At 37.6% G+C, this 24,665-nt stretch overlaps 1 protein-coding gene across 11 annotated transcripts in view; it reads left to right on the plus strand.

Moving 5' to 3' along the window:
• FRYL (FRY like transcription coactivator) overlaps positions 1-24,665 on the plus strand; it is a 254,961-nt gene that overhangs the window by 116,065 nt on the left and 114,231 nt on the right. For all 11 annotated transcript variants that reach the window (XM_065914173.1, XM_065914177.1, XM_065914175.1 and 8 more), the window contains 3 exons: positions 9,834-9,887; positions 12,933-13,072; positions 14,353-14,449. In XM_065914173.1, coding sequence (XP_065770245.1) covers positions 9,834-9,887; positions 12,933-13,072; positions 14,353-14,449 — 291 coding nt within the window. The remainder of the gene's footprint in view (positions 1-9,833; positions 9,888-12,932; positions 13,073-14,352; positions 14,450-24,665) is intronic.

The raw sequence follows: 24,665 nt of genomic DNA on the forward strand, positions 1-24,665 counted from the left end.
ACAGGGGGATACAGTAAGTCTGTTCTTCTGCTCAGTTTCACTGTGAACCTAAAACTACTCTAAAAAATAATGTCTTTAAAAATAATAAAATGATAGGTGATAATAAGTGGTCATCTAAAAAGCTGTAGTGGCTCTAGAATACACTTAGATGAGTTACTGCAGGTAACAAAAGAAAAAAAAATGATTTCACCAAGGGGAATTATTGAGACAGATAAAACATAAGAGAAAATGAAAGAAAATCTAAAATATCCTGTGAGTTAGTGATATGACAGTAGCCAAACTTAGAATAAGTAAACAGCTTTGAATTTACAGTACATGAGGATACTTAAAAGCATGAGGAGCTCTACTTATGGTGAGGAAGAAGGAAGGAAAAAAAACAAGAACAAAGGTTTGGGTTGGATTCTAAAGAATTGTGATGACTATTTACGGTAGATAATACAGTGGTTGGACAACAAGGAGAAGAGATGAAAGGTGGAGACTGTTTAGCTATTGTATAAATCCAGGCTGAAATGAAAAGAGACTTGAACTAGGGCATTAGCAGTGGAAAAAAGTGAGATAAATAGCAAAAGCAGAATCAGTAGAACTTGATGCACAATTAAAATGGAATAGGTGTTTTGAGTGAACATGAAAGGTTAAAGATTTTTTGAAGTGTTCAAAAAGATGGTAGTTTAAAAAAAAAAAAGATGGTAGTATATTTATTTCGGTAAAGAAAACAAGAGTTTTATTGGGATAGTAAGAATGATTAAGGTGTTTGTGTATGTAAAGCTTGAGCTACTAGCAGTCTAGACCATGTGGAATTATTTGGTAGCTGGAAATTCTTTTTGGGAATTTGCAGGAAACATAGATTTTGGCATCATCCACGTGCGCATGATGATTGAAGCCAAAACAGCAGATGATAGCATCATGGCAAAGAAACTATAGAACGGCATTATTATTGTCAAATAATAGACGCATAGTATAGTGAACACTGGGGAACAGGTTATTGGACTTGGAAATTAAACAGCCTGAGAACCATTTCTGCAGGGTGAAGTAACTTTAGAAAGTAACTCTTGGGATTTGAAGGGAATGGATATGTGATGAGTCAAGATCATGTTGGTAGATTACAAGTTGGGTGGTGATAATGAAGATGGAGGTAGAGGATGTAACAGCTGAAATGTATTTATTCCTTACATAACTGAATTAGAGATAGATGTTCACCACTATTTGATGGCTGTGAGACTTGGACTATAAAGAAAGCTGAGGACAGAAGAATTGATGCTTTTGAACTGTGGTGTTGTAGAAGAGTCTTGAGAGTCCCTTGAACTGTAAGGAGATCCAACCAGTCCATCCTAAAGGAGTCCTGGGTGTTCATTGGAAGGACTGATGCTAAAGCTGAAACTCCAATACTTTGGCCACCTGATGCGAAGAGCTGACTCATTTGAAAAGACCCTGTTGCTGGGAAAGATTGAAGGCAGGAGGAGAAGGGGACAACAGAGGATGAGATGGTTGGATGGCGTCAGCGATTCAATGGACACGGGTTTGGGTGTGCTCCGGGAGTTGGTGATGGACAGGGAGGCCTCACGTGCTGCATGGTTCACGAGGTCGCAAAGAGTCGGACACGACTGAGCGACTGAACTGAGACTGAGGGTCTGTTACTTGTCTGAGGCCCAGAGCCAATAAGCAGCAGGGCAAAGAGTTAGGCTTAACTCAACCTGCTGTCCTCCTCAGAAGGAAGGAAGGAAGGAAGGGAAGAGAATAAAGATGACCTAAGAAAGGAGGGAAGATGAAGGAAATATATGTTCTTAATTTTCTGAGTTAGGTAGGACTTACTGCTCATTACTGTGATGGTCTGTGGGTGGTGTGCCTGCAAGTGTCGAGTTTCTTTCTGATCTTTAAATAGAGGACATTACTCTGAGGAAAGCGTCTGTGAAATCATGTATTTGAGGTTTAAGAAATAATAGTACGTAAAAGATCATTAACTAAAATGTATATTTCAGAACTGTACATCTCATTATTAATATATTCAGTTTAGTCATACCATGATTGCTTTCTGCATATCAAGTTAATATTTATGCCAATGTATATATATATGTATATATATTTATACCAATCTATATATTACATCTATATAAAATTCTGTTTTAAAAATTAGGATTATGTGAGTTTGTAGATATGAAATAGTGCTTATAAGGTTTAATTAGAAAGGTACTTACTCTATAAAATGTTACTTTCTTCATCCATGGTCTGTGAATTACATGTTAGATTGCTTTACTGGCCTACTTAAATAGCATACAGTCAAAAAGGAAACCACTTTTTAAAGATATATTAAAAAAAGGCTTATGGAGCATGATGATTATGGTTGATAATACTATATTGCTTAACTGAAAGTTGCTAAGAAAGTCAAGTTTGTGTTCTCACTAAAAACAAAAAAGAAGGAAAAAGTGAATATGTGAGGTGATGGATGTTTTAATTAACTTGATAGTGGGAATCCTTTCAGAGTATATATGTATTTGTCACCTTGTATACTTGAAATATATTACACCTTTATTTACTCATATATCTCAATACAAACTTATAGAAAAGTAGAGATTATAGTATAATGACCCCTTTAGACCCATCACTTGGCTTCAACAGTCTGCAGCATACACAGCACATTTTTAAAACTCTTCTCCTATTTTATAAAATGTTTTATAAACAGCATGATACAGTCTGGTCCTGACAGCTCTAAAATGTCTTGTATACCTAAAGGAATTTCAGTTTTGAAATGTAAAAGTCTTGAGAGTAACATAATTAAAGGAATGTGAGTGAAATTACCTACTTTGAACAAGTCTATAATATGGCAATTTTGTATCTTGCTCTTTCCTTTTTCTACCAACACTAGTATTACTGACCTAACTCAGCGTCAGATTCTGTCATGTTAGACCATTGCATTAGCCTTCTAACCAATCAAGTAATAGTCCATCACCTTTCCATTTTCCTTGCTCTCACCAGACTGTCCCTCGTCTACAACACAAATATCAGTATTATCACCTTCTTACTTTAGAACTCTTGCTTCCTTTCCATTCCTATGTATTAAATTCAAGTTCTTGGGGGAGTCATTTCAGCCTCTTCAAAGCTTTGTTATAGTTTGTATAATGTTTCTTGATTCTCCTAGCCTGATGTATGCTGTGACAAAAATATTGGCTTAAAAGTGTCCTCCATATATTCTGTTGTTCTGATGTATTTGTTTTTATTTTTCTCATGATCTAAATGCTTTTAACTCCTCTGTTTTTAAACCTCTGCTCATCCTTCCAACTTCCCACATGTTCCTTCTGACATAGTGATCCTTCCTTAAGCTAAATGAATCTGTGATTTACTATAGTAATTTTGTTCACACTCCTAGATTCTGACATTGTCATATTATGGTTTATTGTTTACATGTTTATCTTTACCGATGTAAGCTACTTGATACCGAGAACCAGGTCTCTCTCCTCTTGTACCTGCAGCACTGTCCTTGGCTCTTAGTAAAAGTTCGTCATATAAATTGAACTTATTCTTGAGAACACTGCTGTGGCCTGCACCCTTATTTTCCTTCTGACAAAGCATAGTATCATTGTGTTAGCCAGAGCTTCTAATATTTCTTTCAGAACAGACTGATGCCTTCTATATTTTATTCATTCATTTAACAGTTCATTTCAGAAACATCCACTATGTAATTTAAAGTGAGATTATTGAGTTATAGTGAGTAGTGCTCAGGATTCCATTAAAAAATAGGTATTTCTACCCCATCATCACACTTAAGAAAGAAGAGACATTCCTTCCTTCTCCTTCTGACACACCAGGAAAATGCACAATTGTTGCAGACTCTGGCTGCTCAGGACAAACACTGGCTGAGAAAATCCCCATCATATTTTATAGATTTTACCACCTACACTCCTATGTGTGCGTGCTAAGTTGCTTCAGTTATATCCAACTTTGTGCCACCTCATGAACTGTAGTCCGCCAGGCTCCTCTGTACATGGAATTCTCTAGGCAAGAATACTGGAGTGGGTTGCCGTTTCCACCTCCGGGGGATCTCCCCAACCCAGGGACTGAACTTTCAGTATCTCCTGCATTGTCAGGCCGGTTCTTTACCACTCATACTACCACATCCTATGTACCAGCGTAATTTCTTCATGTCTAAATCAGATCTCTGCCAGCTTTGTTTCATTTATGTCCAAGTCTGAGTAGATGGTGTATCATCTACCCAGCATCATGATTAGATAATGAAAATACATTTAATTTAAAATCGTCACAGTGTTTTTATTATAGCCTCAGATGGCGTTTATTGTGATCTCATTTGTTTTGAAATGTATTTTGTACCCTTTCCAGTAATAAACTTCTGTTCAAGATGACTCTCTCGAGTTCTTGAATGAACCTCTCATTCTGTTTTAAAGAAAATAGCATCCACAAATTCTTACATACAAGGAGCCTAAGGTGTCTCATGGTCAGATGGACACAGGTTACATGGAAACTTAGAAAGAATATGAAAGAATTCTGTTAAAAGAATTTAATCAACCACTAAAATGAGAGAACTGGCCTCTTCATTCTCATATTAGAACTCATTATAAAAGGAAGTTAAGGAAGCTGAGAGATTCAAAGTTTAGCTGAACTTGACTTCACCCATGATTTCATTTTCATCTTGAAAGATTCAAAAAGATAGGGGAACCATTGATTAAAATTTCAGCTTGCAAACTATGTAATCCAATACCTTAGGTTTCTCTATTCCTAAAAGGAGGTAGATCAATCCTGGATAATTGATCCAGGCACATTTGTGCTTATTTGTCACTGTTATTAGATTGCCAGTGACCTATAAAGAAGATGGGAAAAAGGGCTTTAACCAATCACCTGCTAATATAGACTGTATGTATTTAGTTTAGGACCAGCATTTTTTACAACTGTGCGCTATCCACTGTGTTTTGATAGTATTAAATATCTTTGTATTTTAAAGAGTTTCTGGTCTCTTTTTTCCTCCAAACTGCATTTTTCTGTTAGTTTCCCCCCCTTCTCCTCACATGTTTATTGTTCCATGGTATATAGTATTTATTATGATGGAGACATTGAACAGTTTATTGGACTCCCCACTTACATGGAGGGGCCTTTTTGACTGTGGTCTTTAGCGTGTAGCCATCTGAACAATCAATGTCAGCTCTTTTGCTGGGAGCGCGTCAGAATTTCCTGAGAGCTGTGCTTCAGTAGCCCAAATGAGAAGGTTTAGGCTTGGCTACTAACATCCAGGGGATATAGAGGCAAAAGATATTTGTTTTTTGTTTTTAATATTTAGCATATACCTTTTCACTTAAGCTCTCTGTCTTCAGGATGATACCCTGTCTTCAACTGTAGAATCTCCCAGCTGACATCTCTGTTTTGCTCTTTGCTAAGAAGGGCAATTGCTCTATGGGCAGAATGGAGAGACGGCCAGCTTGCTAAGTAAGAGTGGGTGAAGGGAGTGAGAGATAGGGTTTAAACTTTCCTGAAATAATTCAGCCAACCTCTTTTTTTTTTAGTTTTCTCTTTTTAATAAAAAAACATATAAAGCAGATCAATACAGTAGCAGCTGTCTTATTTTTTAAATTTTTTGGCTGCGCTGAGTTTCCATTGCGGCACGCAGACTTTTTCTCTAGCTGTGGCACATGGCTTTAGCTGCCCCATGGCATGCGGGATCTCAGTTCCCTGACCACGGACTGAGCCTATGCCCCTGCATTGCAAGAAAGATTCTTAACCACTGGACCACCAGGGAAATCCCTCAACACTCTTTATTTTAACTTCACCTTCATCCATACTTTCATAGTACTGGAGTCCTCCAATTCCTGAGCCTTTGGGGAGTCCCAGGGTACTGACTGGATTATCTTTTCCCCACTCTGCATGGCAAGCTCCGTCCCTTCCCTCTGATTGTGACTCAGATGTCATCTTCTCAGTGGTCATTAGGAAGTCCCCACCTCCATTGCAGCTTCCTATCCTAAAGCCCAAAACAATATATATTTTCTTTGCTCTGTCATTGGACTTTGTCATCTACAATGATAGGGATTGTTTAGTAGGAGAGAAGGCCATGTTTAGTTGCAAATTATTGAAATATGTCAGTATCATTGTTAACACTGTCAAAATTTTTTCAGTAAGCCCTTTTGTTTTCCCTGGAATCTACATGTTGCTGTTGGTACTCGGCACACAGATGCTAGCTAAAGGCTCAAATTAGAGTATAAGGGATTGTGAAGTTTAGATTCATTATTAATGTAGTCTATTATTTTGAAATAGTGACATTATAAAAAGTGGAAATAGTTTTAAAGGTTATGTAATAAAAATAGTGACCCTTTCATTTTTTATCAAGGTCATCACTGTCCATAGTTTTAGTTTACTATTTTTCATGTTCGTTATTTATCAGTCTCTATAGCACTTTCCACCTTAAAAAAAAAAACAAAAGCACAGCTATGAGATTTTATATACATATATTTTTTCTGTACCTGTTTTTATTTAAAAAATCAGAGATTGTTCTATTGTCAGCCCATGTGTGTTTGTCTCATTCTTTCTAACAGTTGAATGCTACTTCACTCAGAGAAAGTACTGTAAATTTTTTATAGCAGTCTCTATGGATAAGCTGTTTGGGACTTACCCAATTTGAGGCCATTGCGAAAAAAGATAGTGTAGTGTTAGTCGTTCAGTCCTCTCCCACTGTTTGCGATCCCATGGACTGTAGCCTACCAGGCTCCCCTCTCCATAGAATTCTCCAGGTAAGAATACTGGAGTGGATTGCCATTCCCTTCTTCAGAGGATCTTCCTGACCCAGGGACTGAACCCAGGTCTCCTGTGTTGCAGGCAGCCTCTTTACTGTTTGAGCTACAGGGAAGACAACAGCAAAAAAAGATAGTACAGTAAATATTCTTATACATAAGTCTTTGCATTCATCTATATGTGAATATAGACAATAATTTGGTCTATAGCCATAGCACTCTGAACACACCCAGATCTCATCTGATCTCAGAAGCTAAGCAGGATCGGGCCCAGTTAGTACTTGGATGGGAGAATAACTTGTATTCTTTTTAGTTGTTATGTTAATGGGTTGCAGATACTACAAGCATGTTTTTAGTTTATCTTTTCAAAGTCTCATATTGAAAGTACATCATTGCTTGAGCAATGATTAGGCCATCCTCAACCATATTATAATCAAACTGAGAGGTTAAGACAAAGTCCTTGATTAGTAATCTGTATTTAGTGCAGTACACTTCAGTTCAGTTCAGTCACTCAGTCGTGTCCAACTCTTTATGACCCCATGGACTGCAGCACGCCAGGCCTCCCTGTCCATCACCGACTCCTGGAGTTTACTCAAACTCATTTCCATTGAGTCAGTGGTGCCATCCAGCCATCTCATCCTCTGTTGTCCCCTTCTCCTCCTGCCTTCAATCTTTCCCAGCATCAGGGTCTTTTCCAACAAATCAATTCTTCGCGTCAGGTGGCCAAAGTATTGGAGTTTCAGCTTCAGCATCAGTCCTTCCAGTGAATATTCAGAACTGATTTCCTTTAGGATGGACTGGTTGGATGTCCTTGCAGTCCAAGGGACTCTCAAGAGTCTTCTCCAACACCACAGTTCACAAGCATCAGTTCTTCGGCGCTCAGCTTTCTTTATTTATAATCCAGCCCTCACATCCCTACATGACTACTGGAAAAACCATAGCTTTGACTAGACAGACCTTTGGCAAAGTAATGTCTCTGCTTTTTAATATGCTGTCTAGGTTGGTCATAACTTTTCTTCCAAGGAGCAAGCGTCTTTTAATTTCATGGCTGCAGTCACCATCTGCAGTGATTTTGGAGTCCAAGAAATTAATGTTTTTTAACTGATAGTGACATGAGTATTTCACATTCAAACATCATTTATGAGTTCTTATTATGTAAAAAACAGCTAACTCTCACTTTTTGACTTAGGGAAAACTCCGTGAGGGTATCAAATATTCAGAAATCTTTGAAAAAGTGTGAGTTTATTGAGAAATGAAAAGTGTTGAGTATAAGAAATCATTGTGAGTGTTTCTGGAAAAGTTAATTGCTCTCTTTTAGTCTTCCTAGTCATTACTTTATTGTATAAATACCCTATGGGGTAATGAACTATGTAGATCAGAGTTCCTCAAAACATTACTGAAAACCTTTCAGTCTAGTATTACAATGAAAGAGGGATCAAGTACGTCAAGTAAGTTGGAAAGAAACAGCTTATTCTCTCTGCTACACCACCCCTAGCCCAGGTTTTAAATACACAATTCACATTAGGATAGCTCAGTAATTTCCAAACTTTTAGATACTTACAGAAGCAGTGTTCTCTTGAATTTACTGTGAGACTTAAAGCTAGTTAATTGGGCATATATACTATTGGACATTATCATTATCATGTTGCATGTTTATCATGCATAGTAGTTGGTTTTAGAGATAGAAGACTTGTCTGCAAGATAATTACCAAAGTTTGATTTGTATTTAAGGACTCAAGTGCCGAAGACATACCAAAAACCTTTTGCCTATTAAGAAAGTCAAGCGCCATAAAACCAAAATTGAAAGAGACACATGTATCCCATTGTTCATTGCAGCGCTGTTTACAATAGCTAGAACATGGAAGCAACCTAGATGTCCGTTGACAGATGAATGGATAAAGAAGTTGTGGTACATATACACAATGGAATATTACTCAGCCATAAAAGGAACACATTTGAGTCAGTTCTAATGAGGTGGATGAACCTAGAACCTATTATACAGAGTGAAGTGAGGTCAGAAAGAGAAAGATAAATACTGTATTCTAACAAATATATATGGAATCTGGAAAAATGGTACTGAAGAATTTATTTACAGAGCAACAATGGAGAAACAGACATAGAGAACAGACTTATGGACATGGGGAGAGGGGAGGATAGGGTGAGATGTATGGAAAGAGTTAACCTGGAAACTTACATTGCCATATGTAAAATAGATAACCGATGGGGAATTTGCTGTATGGCTCAGGAAATGCAAACAGGGGTCTGTATCAATCTAGAGGGGTGGGATGGGGTGGGATTTTCAAAAGGACGGGGATATGTGTATACCTGTGGCTGATTCATGTTGAGGCTTGACAGAAAACAATAAAATTCTGTAAAGCAATTATCCTTCAATAAAAATAAATTAATTAAAAAAGAAGACACTCAAGCAACATAAAATTCAAATATTTAACCGACTCCAATTAAATTAGTTAGAAACATGATTCTCTGATAGTTAGATTAGGAATTTTTACATTTCAATGGCAAATATGTCTGTGAGTTTATTTTCATGAGGGTGAGTCATAAATGAGAGAGGGAAATTGGGACTCTTGGATAGATAAGCTTCAGAATATACATATTTCTAAATTCCAGTTTTTCTCTAAATTCTAAAATTCTAAATTTAAAATTCTAAAAATTCTAAATTCTCTCTAAATTTCTAAATTCCAGTTGAAGAATGGCACTGGTTTTTTATGATACATATTTCAGGTAAAAATTCAATAAGAAAGCATAATGTAGAAAGTTTAGAAAATCATCCTAAAGAATCTCAATAAAAGAATCAGTTGTAATAGAATTGAACATAATCTGAGACACCTCTCACATTCAGTAAGTTAAATAATTCTATGTGGAATAGGAAGCAAGAAAAGTAGATTGTAAGGCTGACAGAAAGGGTCATGCTGTTCTAAATTAAGTTAATTAAATTTTGTTTATATTAGCACATCAGCACCTTTCCTTAGAACTAATTAATTACAAAAGAATATCTAATTACAAAAGAAATCAAAACCAACTTACAAATCTCAACTGTTTAATATATGTAAATTTTCTAATATTTTGCATGTACTTTTTTTTCAATTGTAGGAGAAGCCATTATCTAGATCTCTCCAGAGGGGTGAAGATCTTCAGTTTGACCAGGTATTCCAGTGTGGTTTTTTTTTTTTTCTCCTGAAAAGAAAATGTTTATCCTAACAGTCTGATCCAAATACATATACACCCAGGATTAAGAAATTTCTATATTTTGTTTAGTGGCCCTATATATCTTTATACACTAGATTCTGTCTGGAGCTGATAGTCTGTCTTATATAAATATATACATATATATTACACACACACACAAACTAAGAAGCCTGGCCAAGGACCAAGCGCAGGCTGCTAGCGTGGCGGTGCGGCCTGCTAACCGCTGAGCTGCCGTGGAACTCCTTGGCCGTTTGGTTTTAACAAAACAAACAGAACGAGTTATGAGCTGTGACCTTTATTGATTTCTGTTTATTAAGTGTTTAAAAGCTTTGCTTTTCGTTGGTGCTCTCTTTACTATGCCCTTTGAAAAATTTCAGCTTTCCAATTATATCCCCCAATCTTTCCTTATATACAATTTTACATACTTGACCTCTTAACATTTACTTTTTTTTTTCCTGTTGGGGCTCTCAGAACCTTTATATTGAAGCATCTAGCCTGGTTTTCTCCCTTTCCACCCCCTTCTAAAAGCAGAGCCAGAGACAAGGACTTGGTTCTGGAAAGAGACTCTAGGGAGGAGACTTGAGAGAGTGATGCGGGGCAGAGGAAGAACTGATAGAGATCACTGCCCAGGGCACTGGGGGTTCATTCCATTCTGAGGGCTGAGAATGTTGCCTATACTTGTCTGCCTGAAGAATGGAGGGCTGCAGCACTTATCTGCAGTCTCCGTCTGCAGTCGTTGTGGGTTGTCCTAGGAGGCATTGACTACAGCCCATACTCAAACTTGTAGCTGTGTTTGTGCAAAGATCAGGGGGCGTGCCTATGGACATGAAAGCCAAAGAAGCCTAAAAAGAAAATGTACAATGGCCAACCCCCCCACCCCAAAATAACCCCCAAACCAGAAATCTTTGTATAGAATACTAATATCTAAAATTCAGTGGTGTTTTTCTAATGTCAGTTCTTTTCTCTTGCTAATAGTGAATATTTGATCAAGTGTTATTTTTACCATAATTGTCTTTGCTCAATAATTATTTCATTATATACTGATTGTCTGCAAAACTCAATAACCGAGATCAGCTTTCTGTTGCCACCTAGTATTCCTGAGCTCCTTTACTCATAATTAGGTATCTAGGAGATAGAAGTTAATGCTCATGTTAGTCTGCTTGATTAGATAGAGATGACTGGTTAGAATTACTTGGTGGAAGCTTACCAAAATACTGTGTTTCTGGATCCTGCTCCAGTTCTGCTGACCAAGAGTGGTGCTCTGGCACCTGTATTTTACAATAGCTCCCTAGGTGATTCTGATGCATACACTTAGTAAATAGGTGCTGGCCTAAGAAGAAGCTATAAATAAGAAGGCTTTGTTAAGGTAATAAGATCACTTCATACAGCCCTTTTCAAATCTTAATGCCATTACAGAAGATACTAAGTACTAGTTATTATTAATGTATTACTAATATTTTAAAGGTAATATAAAGTATTTTAGATTATTCACATCTTGAATCTATTTAACTAATGATGAATGAATGATCAGAATTTAAAACTTATTAAGCAATATTTTAAGGAAATTTCCATTTCTTTTCTTATGTAAATGATTAATAAAACTAAATTATCATGCCCAATAGCTTGATTCTTTTTTACAATAAAAGCTATGTGAAATAAACTGCTTTTATATATTTATAGTAGCAGATGATGTTTTATTGTTCCTTCTTTAAATATTAAAAGGGATTTCCTTTAATTGATAGTATTCATTGTTAATGAAATATAAAATTTAAAAATGCTTAAATAAAATTAGAATCTTGTTTTTATTTTAATTCTCTATATTAGAAACTTTCACCTGTCAGGTTATGATAATTTATAAATCATAAGTGCATGATTAAAGGAAGGCAGATTATAAAAAGAAGAATGCACAATCAACCTGTTTCATTCTTTGTTACATGAAAAATATAAAAGATTAGGAAAAATAAATGTTTAATTCCTAGAGGTAGCCATTTATCTTCATTAACTGACATTTCCTACGGTTGTGGAACTGAATGAGACCTTGAGTATTCCCATAGCCTGTAGTTTTTTTAGTTAAGTCAAACAAAGTGAAGCGTGTTTTACTGTATGCTAATTTTAAAATATTAATTTTATGAGCAGTGGTTTGAATCAGATACAGAGTTTCTTGTGAAGAGAGTATGTTTTTTCTCTGCATCCTCAAGATGAAAAGTGACCTCAGGGATGACTAATAGTAGCTGGTGTACCTCTTACCACCTCTACAGGCAAGCTGGGTTCATTCATGAAATGAATCTGATAAACTAACCTACAATTCAGATAGCTTAAGGGATGCCTCAGATTGAGTGGCAGGCATCTGTCCCACTCCATTTATTTTTATGCTGTCCATTTATATATTCTAAGCTTGAAAAGCATGTATATAACACATTTCTAATATGTTTATTTGTGAGTATCACAAATTGTGTGATTATAATTCTCTGTTCCATGTTATAGCAGCAGAGAGTAAAGTGGAGCTTTTCCCATAGTTCTAACCTGGTGTGATCTTCTCTGTCTCTGCATCTCTTTATCCCTTCTAGTGGTAACATTTTAGAATATTTCATTCACATGAGTAGAGAGGAACGGTCCAGGGAAAGGAAGTAGATGTGATTGTTTCATGTTCTGTGTAACAGTTCACCCAGAGGTGTCATGAGTATAATCAGGAATGTTACTGACAGTCATGTTCTTACACGTGTAGCATATGAAGGCAGGAGAAGGGTGGAAAGCCACTGAACTAACCTGCATGGATTTGGGTAAATTTTAATAGTCAGTGAAATGTAACTCACTGTACTTTATTACTTGGCTAGACTCCCAGCCCTTATTTTTATTTTGAAACACATTTATTGGTCTTGAATTACTATGTTTCGTGTTAGTTTATTCTAGAAATGTGGCTCATTTCTAAGTGACTGGAGCAGAGTTAGGAGCGTGGCGCTTTGATGTATTTATTTCATCTTTGGCGACATCTTGTGTTTTCAGTTGATAAGCTCTATGAGCTCAGTAGCAGAGCACTGTCTCCCTTCCTTACTCCGCACCTTGTTTGACTGGTACAAACGCCAGAACGGAACTGAAGATGAATCTTACGAATACAGGCCTCGGTCTAGCACAAAATCTAAGGGGTAAGTGGTGCATTTTTTTACTTTTCTGTCTAGGCTTGAAGTACTTCCAATGAAGAGGCTACAGTGTTACCAGCTGACGATTGTTACTGTTTGGTTACTTCTGTTACAAACCGATAACAGAGGGAAAAGATGGTTCACACTTGCACTGTGAATCAGGTGAAGGTGTCACTGAAAGCAGGTGCTGCCCTACAGGAGTCCCTACTGGAGCTAGTCTTGCCGAAATGCATGTCAGGAGCGCTCTCTCCGTAGTGCAGTGAGGAGCTTTAGCAGGCATCCACAAAGTTAAAAAACATTCAGAGAAAGTCCTGTTCATGTGGTTTGTGAAGGGAAACAATTGTGATATTGAAAGACTGCTCAAACCTTATATTCTTACAGTTGAGACTCTTCGTGGAGTTAAATCCTTGAACTTCTCTTTTCTTTCTTCAAATTTCCCAGGGAGATCATGGATTTAAGCAAAACATCTGTTTGTGTTCAGATGATGGCCCATGGTTTAGAATTAGACTTCAGCAGATGCCACTTGTGATTTTCCAACTTAGATTTGTGGAAAGATGACCTGGCACTGTATTTTCATATTTTTCTTCCTCTTGTTCTTTTATTTTTTATTTTAAAATATGGTTTTGTTTATTTAAAAATTTCCATTTGTATGTTTAATTTTTTTTTTTTTTTAATTATGAACATGTGATAACACATCTACAGGAGACTGGAAAATACAGAACAAGGTTACATATCGTTCCATTATATATTACAATAATTTTTTGAAGTAGATAAGATTTTTAGTTGGAGTTTCAATATCAAACTCTAAAAATTAGCAGAATGAATATACAGAGAAGTAGAAGGATATAGTAGGCATAAAAAGCTCTGTGAACCTATTCAACATAATTAAGATTTATACAATTTTCACACAACAGTAGGGGATAAATTCTATTCAATTTTTTGGCCGTGCCACTTGGCAATGTGGGATCCTAGTTCCCTGTCCAGGAATTGAATCCGTACCCCCCTGCACTGGAAGCACAGAGTCCTAACCACTGAACCACCAGAAAGTCCCTCTAATTCTTTTAGATTAGGTTTAATTTCTGGCAGATGTAGTAGTGAGATTTGCATGTAAGTTCCTAATGTACAAAATGAGAACACAAGAAATGCAATATATATGTTGGATGATTACAAAAACTTTTAACAGTTGCCATGAAACACCATATGTACTAGGAATTCAGTAAATAACATGAAATACTAACCAAGAGCTCTTTTCATAATGCAATCCTAATTTGCGATTCTTGTTTCAGGGATGAACAGCAACGTGAAAGAGACTATCTTCTTGAACGGAGAGACTTAGCAGTAGATTTCATTTTTTGTCTAGTTTTAGTTGAAGTTCTAAAGCAGGTAAGCTCTTCCGTTTCTGCAGTCTGTATTTCTTATTTTTCGCTGATTTTCTTTCATGTTTCAGTTACCTAATTTAGGATGTTACATGTGAAGTTCTGGCTCACAGAAACACAATTCCTGTAATGTAATTGTGTGCCTGAGGATTGCATGTCATGTACCTGTCTCTCCCCATTCTTTCCACCTTTGTTTGCCATCTAAGACATGAAATCATGTTAGTGAAATGGAGCTGAATAGAAACTGTGTTAAATACGGGCTTTTACACAAAAATAAACTCAAAATGGATTAAAGATCTAAATGTCAGACCAGAAACTATAAAACTCCTAGAGGAGAACATAGGCAAAACACTTTCTGACATGAATCAAAGCAGGATCCTCTATGACCCACCTCGCAGAATATCGAAAATAAAAGCAAAAATAAACAAATGGGACCTAATGAAACTTAAAAGCTTTTGCACAACAAAGGAAACGATAAGCAAGGTGAAAAGACAGCCTTCAGAATGGGAGAAAATAATAGCAAATGAAGAAACAGACAAAGGATTAATCTCAAAAATACACAAGCAACTCCTGAAGCTCAATTCCAGAAAAATAAATGACCCAATCAAAAAATGGGCCAAAGATCTAAACAGACATTTCTCCAAAGAAGACATACAGATGGCTAACAAACTCATGAAAAGATGCTCAACATCACTCATTATCAGAGAAATGCAAATCAAACCCTCAATGAGGTACCATTACACGCCAGTCAGAATGGCTGCTATCCAAAAGTCTACAAGCAATAAATGCTATAGAGGGTGTGGAGAAAAGGGAACCCTCTTACACTGTTGGTGGGAATGCAAACTAGTACAGCCACTGTGGAGAATAGTGTGGAGATTTCTTAAAAAACTGGAAATAGAACTGCCATATGACCCAGCAGTCCCACTTCTGGGCATACACACCGAGGAAACCAGATCTGAAAGAGACACGTGCACCCCAGTGTTCATCGCAGCACTGTTTATAATAGCCAGGACATGGAAGCAACCTAGATGCCCATCAGCAGACGAATGGATAAGAAAGCTGTGGTACATATACACTCTGGGAATATTACTCAACCATTAAAAAGAATTTATTTGAATCAGTTCTCTTGAGATGGATGAAACTGGAGCCCATTATACAGAGTGAAGTAAGCCAGAAAGATAAAGACCAATACAGTATACTAACGCATATATATGGAATTTAAAAAGATGGTAATATGCAAAACAGAAAAAGAGACACAGATGTACAGAACAGACTTTTAGACTCTGTGGGAGAAGGTGAGGGTGGGATGTTCAGAGAGAATAGCATTGAAACAAGTATACTATCAAGGGTGAAACAGATCTCCAGCCCAGGTTGGATGCATGAGACGGATGCTCAGGGCTGGTGCACTGGGAAGACCCAGAGGGATGGGATGGAGAGGAAGGCGGGAGGGGGGATCAGGATGGGGAACACATGTAAATCCGTGGCTGATTCATGTCAATATATGGCAAAAACCACTACAATATTGTAAAGTAATTAGCCTCCAATGAATAAAAATAAATGGAAAAAAAAATATGGGCTTTTAACTGTCACTATAGGCTGCCTGTCATTTACTTACTTCAGTTCCTTTTTGCCTCCACTTTTAAAGAAATTCTCTTCCTAGCCCTCAAGCCTGCATTTCAACATTGTGCAGTGATTGTTGAGCCCACTACTCAACAATCTGAGCAGTGATCAGATCACTGAGGGGTGATCTGAACTGTCAAGTGCAAATGATTTTCAGGATAATGAATTATTTATGTTAGTTCATTCAACGGGGTTCCCTGGTAGCTCAGTTGGTAAAGAATGTGCCTGCAAAGCACGAGCCCCCAGTTCGATTCCTGGGTGGAGAAGATCTGCTGGAGAACAGATAGGCTGCCCACTCCAGTGTTCTTGAGCTTCCGTTGTAGCTCAGCTGGTGAAGAGTCCGCCTGCAATGTGGGAGACCCAGATTTGGTCCCTGGGTTGGGAAGATCCCCTGGAGAAGGGAAAGGCTACCCACTCTAGTACTCTGACCTGGAGAATTCCATGGGCTATAGTCCACGGGGTTGCCAAGAGATGGACATGACTTTCTCACTCATTCATTCAGTAAGTGCTAGGATGACTGCCGTTGGGTGGTGCTGTTCTAAGTACTGCTCTCCTGAGCTCACCCTCTCAGTAACAGAGACAGTGAAGATACAAATGTGTAACTTAGTGTCAGCTATCACGTCATACATGTTTTCACTATTCACAATCAGTACAAGTGCCTGTACTGTTGTGAAAGCATGTTTTCCATAGTTTGTAGTCTTTAAAAGCTTATACAGCATTCAAAGATGATCCATGTATTTCCAGCCATGCATGCTGTAATGTTTTGGAAACAGAAAAACTCAGGTTACCTAAAGAAAAAAAAACGATATTTTGCATATGACATGTTTGGACAGGGAGTTTTGTTTTTGTTGTATAAAATGGAGTAGAATACCTAATATGACATGAAAAAGCAAGTAAAAGATATAGAAAGTTAATTGATTTGATAGTCTTTTCTTGACATTACCAATATAAAAATATTTGAATTATGTAATCATCTGTACTTTGCCTTTGTTTTTACAATGTATGTGAAAAAATATTGAAATCTGAATATCTGAAACCCACAGATAAAAATAAATTTTTCTTATTTTTTATTTTGTTTAAAAGTTTAATGACTTTGAATATGTGAAATAGATAACCACATTAATCAAAGGTGAAATCACTTTAATTTGTACCTTTCATAAAGATTTATTTAGTCAATGTGAGAAAGAAGTTTCCTCTGAAAGTTGTGCTCTCTGAAAGCCAGATTTGCTTTCTGTGATCTCTCAGTTTAGCTGGATCCTAGGACTGAAGTCAGTAGAGATATAGAAGGAGCTGAGGGCCCGAAGTATGATGCCATGAACAGACTTGGACTTTGCGTTCAAGGTTACATGCATATTAAGTCACTTTAGTTGTGTCCGACTCTTTGTGACCCCATGGACGATAGCCCGCCATACTCTTCTGTGCATGGGATTCCCCAGGCAAGAATACTGGAGTGGGTTGTCATGCACTCCTCCAGGGGATCTTCCCGAGCCAGGGATCGAACCCAAGTCTCTTATGTCTTCTGGATTGGGAGGCATACTCTTTACCGCTATCTCCACCTGGGAAGCCTCATCAAGGCTGATCTCATGCTAAATGTAGATCTTGTGAGGAGTTTAGTCATCAGTATTTGCATTTCTTAGTTAAATGATAGAGGAATTTCTTCTCCCAGCAAAAGAAATTGCAGACTCCATGCACTGACTTTCAGGCTGCTGCATGATCTGGCCTTGTATGCTTTTTCCCCTTTGTTTGCTGTGATGGTCTCCCACTTAGCAGCTGGCCTCTCTTCTCATCTGAAAGTGACCTGTACTGGCCCTGCCTTCAGAATGTCAGTGCACAGACAAACCCTTGGAAGGTTTCCTTTCTCCCCTTACCCTTCCTTCTCAGCTGTCCTTTTACCCTTCCCCATTGTCTTTGTCTTGATCTTCCTTTGCCTCTTGCTCCTTTAAAAAATCTAATAGTCCATATAAGTACCGCGCGCTAACCGATTGCACTACTGGAGCTTCTAGTCCAGATAACTCTTCTAGTAGGATTAAAAAAAAAATTGAGGTCTGTAAACCTAAGAAAATCCTTTCACGCCCATTTTTCGAGTCCTCTGCACAAAATCCTTTCATATCCATGGTTCACATGGACTCAAAGTGTAAAAAGGGGAAATACAGTGACTCTCATAGCTTATCCTTGTTCTTGGTTCTTTTATCATACTCTTCTAACCTACAGTTCCTTTTCTACTTAACATTTCTTTTTTTTTAATTTAGTTTTTAATTGGAGTATAATTTCTTTACAGTGTTATGTTATTTTCTTTTGTACAACAACATTTATACCCTTTTTCTCTTTTACCATTATCCTCATATTTTCATTCGAATGCACTCATCAAAGAAATATATACCAAAATAAAATATATACCAAAAGCATCAGTTCAGTTCAGTCACTTAGTCACGTCTGACTCTTTGCGACCCCATGGACTGCAGCACTCCAGGCTTCCCTGTCCATCACCACCAACTCCCGGAGCTTGTTCAAACTCATGGCCATTGTGTCAGTGATACCATCCAACTATCTTGTCCTCTGTGGACCCCTTCTCCTGCCTTCAGTCTTTGCCAGCATCAGGGTCTTTTCCAATGAGTCAATTCTTTGTATCAGGTTCAACATCAGTCCTTCCAATGAACATTCAGGACTCATTTCCTTTAGGATGAACTCGTTGGATCTCCTTGCAGTCCAAGGGACTCTCAAGAGTCTTCTCCAACATTATAGTTCAAAAGCATCAACTCTTCGGCGCTCAGCTTTCTTTATGGTCCAACTCTCACATCCATACACGACTACTGGAAAAGCCATAGCTTTGACTAGACGGAACTTTGTTGACAAAGTAGTGTCTCTGCTTTTTAATATGCCTTCTAGGTTTGTCATAGCTTTCCTCCCAAGGAGCAAGTCTCTTTTTGATGTTCGTTATTTAAAATCCTATATAGGTTTTCTCTTTCCCAGTAAAAGGCAAGTCTTTTTAGCGTCTTCAAAATAACTGCAACTACAGAAAATGAAGTAAAAATCAATAGAACTTTCTGAACTATCATGACAAACGAACCCAATTTTTTTCCATGTCAAAATGATGTAGGGTTTAATAGATGCAGAGAGTAATCAATGGTAGTATATTTTGAATTTAATACGATTGTTACTTTTGTCCCACATAATATACATGTATTAAAATGTGATTCAGTTTTATTTTGATGAGATGGATGGTTCCAGGGGTAACCCGGAGTGTAATGAAATATCGATACATGGTTGGGTCAGTCTTAAAAGGGGAGTACATATTGGTTGTGGATTAGTGCTTGATCTCATATATTACAAATTATTTGTTTCTTTATTAATTTGTCATGTCCTTATCACACGTTATGATGTGTCATAATCATATATTTAGAACTCTTCACAATACACAAGAGCTCTGTGTCCCTTATACCACCTGATCATTCTGATAAACTTTGGGAATGTTTTTTAATCCCAGCTGTGTCATTTACTTGCTGTGTAACTTGGACAAGTTATTACTTATTGATTTCTTTTCTCCTCTATAAAAGAATCATGAGAATTAAATATAATAATTAGATATGATAATATGAACATGGGAAGTGTCTAATAAATGCTATCTGTTGTTTTTATCTTATAGATAAATGTTCTTAGTTACAATGATTTGCTGAAGATTATAAAGCTTTTTCTCTTTTTAAATCAAACTATTCTTATTGGTAAAATCAGTGATATAAAATTAGGTGAAATGGCCAGCATCTTATAAAATTAAAGTTTAAATCATAAGTTAGACAAAGGATTGAGATTATGTAAATGTAATGGGAAAAAATCTGGTTAAATCAGTGTGATTTAAAACACTGGGAACAAAATTAAGATGATAAAGGACTAATTTTATTTTTTCAGGAAAGTCAGAGGAATAATTTTGGGGTCATGGCCGACTACAAATGTTAGAATGTTAGTGACAGAAGCTTTAGAATCCTTGATAAAAAGCATATTTAAACAGCACCATAGCATTTCGAATGTTTGAGGTAATTTTTTTTTCATATTGAATTTTAGCCATACATTTGTTCTTTGAAACAGACAAGATTAGGAAACCAGGTCTATGAGCCACTTCAAGTTTTTGGCTTAGTCTTGTCCTTATTATGAAGCATCAGAAGATGGAGAGGTAGATCCTGAGGATTTTCAGATTTGACATTGCCATTTTAGATGTTAGTGAGCAGCCCTGAATGTTATGATGTTATTTGTGATCTTGCTGAGTCATGGGTTTATTCACTGTCTTTTTCATTGAGGACTGGTTATTTACATAATGAGTGAAACTTGCTGACTCTCAGGTATACATACCTTATCTGGTTTTGTGGTTTTCCACTTTAACGATGTGCTAAAAGCATTAGATTTAAGGAATAGCTTTGGAATAAAACTTGAGTATTCTTTAGAGTCTACTTGATATATCCTTCTTGAGTGTCCAAGTAGAATTTGAACTGCTTCTAGTCATGCAAATGACAAGATCTGAAAAATTCTTGATACTACAGATGAGACTATTAATTACTCCATGAAGTAGAACTTTTTTCTATAAACTGAAATAGGATTCCACCCCACCCCCCCTTTTTGGAGATTCAGTTTGGGAATTTTTTTGTTGTTTTTGTTATCGTAAGTAAGGGGGATAAGTAGGAATTTCAAGAATGTCTGAGCATTCTAATAGTATCCATTCTTAAAATTTTTAGAGAGTGTGCTTTTTTTCTTCTAAAAATTAAAACTGAGATAATGTTTCTTCTCTCACTTCTGTTTCTCTGTCTCTTTTCTAGCTATAATATGATAAAACTGAAAGCTTTTTTCCTTATTTGTTCCATTTATTAAATGTATTTTCATAGATCAGAAGCTGGACACACAGTATATTTTAGAGAAGTATGCTCCAACTTAAATTTCAGTCCTCTCATCTGCAAAACAGGGGGCAAATACTACCATGTAAGGTTGCTATAAGTGTCATCAATAATGTATATAAGATGCCTGGTAAAAGCTCAGCACACAGACACTTGAAAAGTGTTGGTAGTTCAGTATTAAGGTAGTAATAGAGAGCACACAACATGGCTAAGCAGTGTCCCGAGCTTTCATTGTTAGACTTGTGGCATATTTGGAGGAAGTAAAGACTACATGGGAGAAAGTATGGGTATAAGTTAGCTTGTGTTTCATATCTCTGGCCTAGAGCACACCAGACATCCCTGTGAGGAAGTCATTATGGTAAAACCACAACACAGCACAGTGAGTGGGACACAGAAAATTTTATTCCTGTCAAATATAGTGTCGCATTATTGCAAGGTCACTGATGTGTCTGGGGCCAGCCTGTGTGATTAGCACTGTGAGCGCCACAGGAAGTTCTGGGAGTCAGGCTGCTTGACCCATATACAGCCTATTCCCGAATAAAGGTTGGCATCACCTAGTGGTAGATACCTACTTTGTTTTAACCATCGATGGGTTAATCAGAGGGCTTACTGGGACTTAATGGCAGAAAATGAAGAAGAACTAAAGAACCTCTTGAGGGTGAAAGAAGATAGTGAAAAAACTGGTTTAAAACTCACCATTCAAAAAACTAAGATCATGGCATCCAGTCCCATCACTTCATGACAAATAGGAAAAAGTGGAAACAGTGACAAATTTTTTTTTCTTGGACCGCAAAATCACTGCAGACAATGACTGCAGCCATGAAATTAAAAGACACTTGCTCCTTGGAAGGAAAGCTATGACCAACCTAGACAGCATATTAAAAAGCAGAGCCATCACTTTGTTGACAAAGGTCCATATAGTCAAAGCTGTGGTTTTTCCAGTAATCATGTACACATGTGAGAGCTGGACTGTAAAGAAGGCTGATTGAGGAAGAATTGATGCTTTTGAACTGTGGTGTTGGAGAAGACTCTTGAGATTCCCAAGGAGATCAAACCAATCAAAAGGAAATCAGCCCTGAATATTCATTAGAAAGACCAAAGCTGAAGCTGAAGCTCCAAAACTTTGGCCACCTGATGCGAAGAGCTGACTCATTAGAAAAGACCCTGATGCTGGGAAAGACTGACGGCAAAAGGAGACGAGGGCTGCAGAGGATAAGATGGTTAGATAGCATCATCAACTTAATAGACATGAATCTGAGCAAACTCCAGAAGATAGTGCAGGACAGGGAAGCCTAGCATGCTGCAGTCCATGGGTTCTCAATGAGTCAGAGATGACTTAGTAACTGTACAGCAACAACTGGGACGTAGAGGACAGTAGCAGGGACTTCAGTAACCTTTTAGTTACCTTCGGGCATATTTTGTTTGGCCCAGTCTGGGGAAGATCAGGCTAGGAGAAAACATCTGCCTCCCTGCTTCCTAATGAACTCTGGATTACTGCAATTTTTTCCTACGAGGCCTTGTCCTCAGTGTCTCCATCCTATATTCTAGTTCCCTCGTCTGCCCTACCTTCCTAGGAGGTAAGAATTTTGTCCTAGTCCTTTTTAGAGAAGGATAGAAAAAGTTCAAGGACAAGAATCAATCTCCTATTGTAATGCATTCTCTCAGTTTTCTATCTCTGGTCTGGTAATTTTAGGTTCTAATCTATTATCTGCAATTTTCACAGGTAAAAAAGTGGAAACTTCCTCCAGGTTATATAACTAGTGAATAGAAAAGCTTAGCTTTTTGTCATTAGAGTGATAGAAAGTGTAGAAAGACATCTTTTATCACTCTAATGAAGAAAATATTTTACAATATTATATAATGATTTGATTATAATTTATTTATAATAAATCGAGCAGCTTGGTGTGAATTTAAGGGAGCGTTTTGGAGTTACTGGTTTTAGTTTCTTGTTTTGTTATTGACTGGGGGATTTTTGCAGAAGCAAACTCCTGTGGTCTGCAGTTTGATTATATAAGTGAGTATTAACATGTCTCTGGTCAATAAGTTGTTAACATGAGATGAATAGTGTAGCCCTAAGAAGAGGTACTCAAGATACCACATAAAACATGCCATGCCAAGATCGTACTTAATGGCCCAGCCAATATTCCAAAATTCCTGTATCAGTGAGATGTGATTATTAACATTATGCTTCTATAATGGTGGGATGTGTCTGCCTATAAAAGATTGGAAAGCTTCTTATAATTAGGCAGTCAGTCATAAAATTCCTACTTAAAGTATCCCTAATTGCAAGAGGAATTTTGGGTTTATACTTTCAGTTTACCAATGGGAGAGAAAGTCTAAGACTGTTTTGGAGGCTGAGCTCTCTGACTTTACTATGTAGAATAAATTTAGGTCCTGGTCTGTTATTATCATGGGCTAGCAGCAGTGATAAAGAACCCGTCTGCCAATGCAGGTTAGATGTAAGAGGGGCTCATTCAGTCCCTGGGTTGGGAAGATCCCCTGGAGAAGGGCATCACAACCCCCTCCAGTATTCTTACTGGAGAATCCTGTGGACAGAGGAGCCTGGCACCAGTCTATAGGTTCGCACAGTCAGACACAATTGAAGCAAGTTAGCAGGCAGTCACGCACAGTTAATAGCATGGCATTTAAAAATCTCAGCTTCTACAAACTGATGCATAAACTTCATTTCTTTCTTGTAAGGTCAGGTTATTTTTAAAAGGTTATCTGAGACCTTGAAAAATTTTGTTCACAGCTGGTTACTCAGCCCTTATATGATGGATAGCATGGGGGTGTCCCTCAGAGTACATTTTCTTCTAATTGAATTTCAAGTTCAGGCTTTTAGGACAGTACCCATCGCTAGGAAATTTCAGATGAATGTTCCTTCTGATTTCTTCTGGTCAGCAGTAAATACCGAACCACTTGGCCAGGCTGTGGCTGTAGCCGTTGGTCCTGGAGTCAGGGTTCTCCACGAGCCTTCGAGAGCCGTGTCAGCTGCTACACCTGCCTCTGCTTGAGGCACCGTCTCACACATCCTGGTCCTGCAGGATGAGTGGAGAGAGTGACACCGACATATACACACCAGCATGCCTGGAATAGCTAGCCAGTGGGAACCGCTGCATAGCGCAGGGAATGGAGCGAGGTGCTTCCTGACGACTTGGAGGGGCAGGGTGTTGGGAGGACTGCTCAAGAGGAAGTGAAAGTGTTGGTCGCTCAGTTGTATCCAAATTTTGTGACCCCATGGACTATAGCTACCAGGCTCCTCTGTCCATGGAATTCTCCAGGCAAGAATAGTGGGGTGGGTTGCCATTCCCTTTTCCAGAGGATCTTTCTGATCCAGGGATCAAACCGAGATCCCCTGCGTTGCAGGCAGATTCATTACCATCTGAGCCAGTAGGAAGGGGACACATGTATACATATAACTGATTCACTTTGTTGTTCAGTGGAAACTAACACAACATTGTAAAGCAATTATATTCCAATAAAAAAATAAATTAAAAAAAAAATCCCAGGGCTCTCCTTCCTGTGGTGTGAATTTGGTCACTTTCTCATTAAAGTGAGTAAATGTAAACTAATAGTTCCTTATTGGATCTCTTGCCCCTCATTGTAATTTAATTATCTTTATTCTTATCTAATGTTTGTCTTGTGTTCGCCACTTTTGAACTAGTTCCTGATCGTTATTAAGGCTGAAATTCAGCCTCCTCCTGCTAAGTACCTGGTTAGTCTTTG

This window comes from Muntiacus reevesi, chromosome 22 (assembly GCF_963930625.1).
Source record: "Muntiacus reevesi chromosome 22, mMunRee1.1, whole genome shotgun sequence".
NCBI classification, from domain to species: domain Eukaryota; kingdom Metazoa; phylum Chordata; class Mammalia; order Artiodactyla; family Cervidae; genus Muntiacus; species Muntiacus reevesi.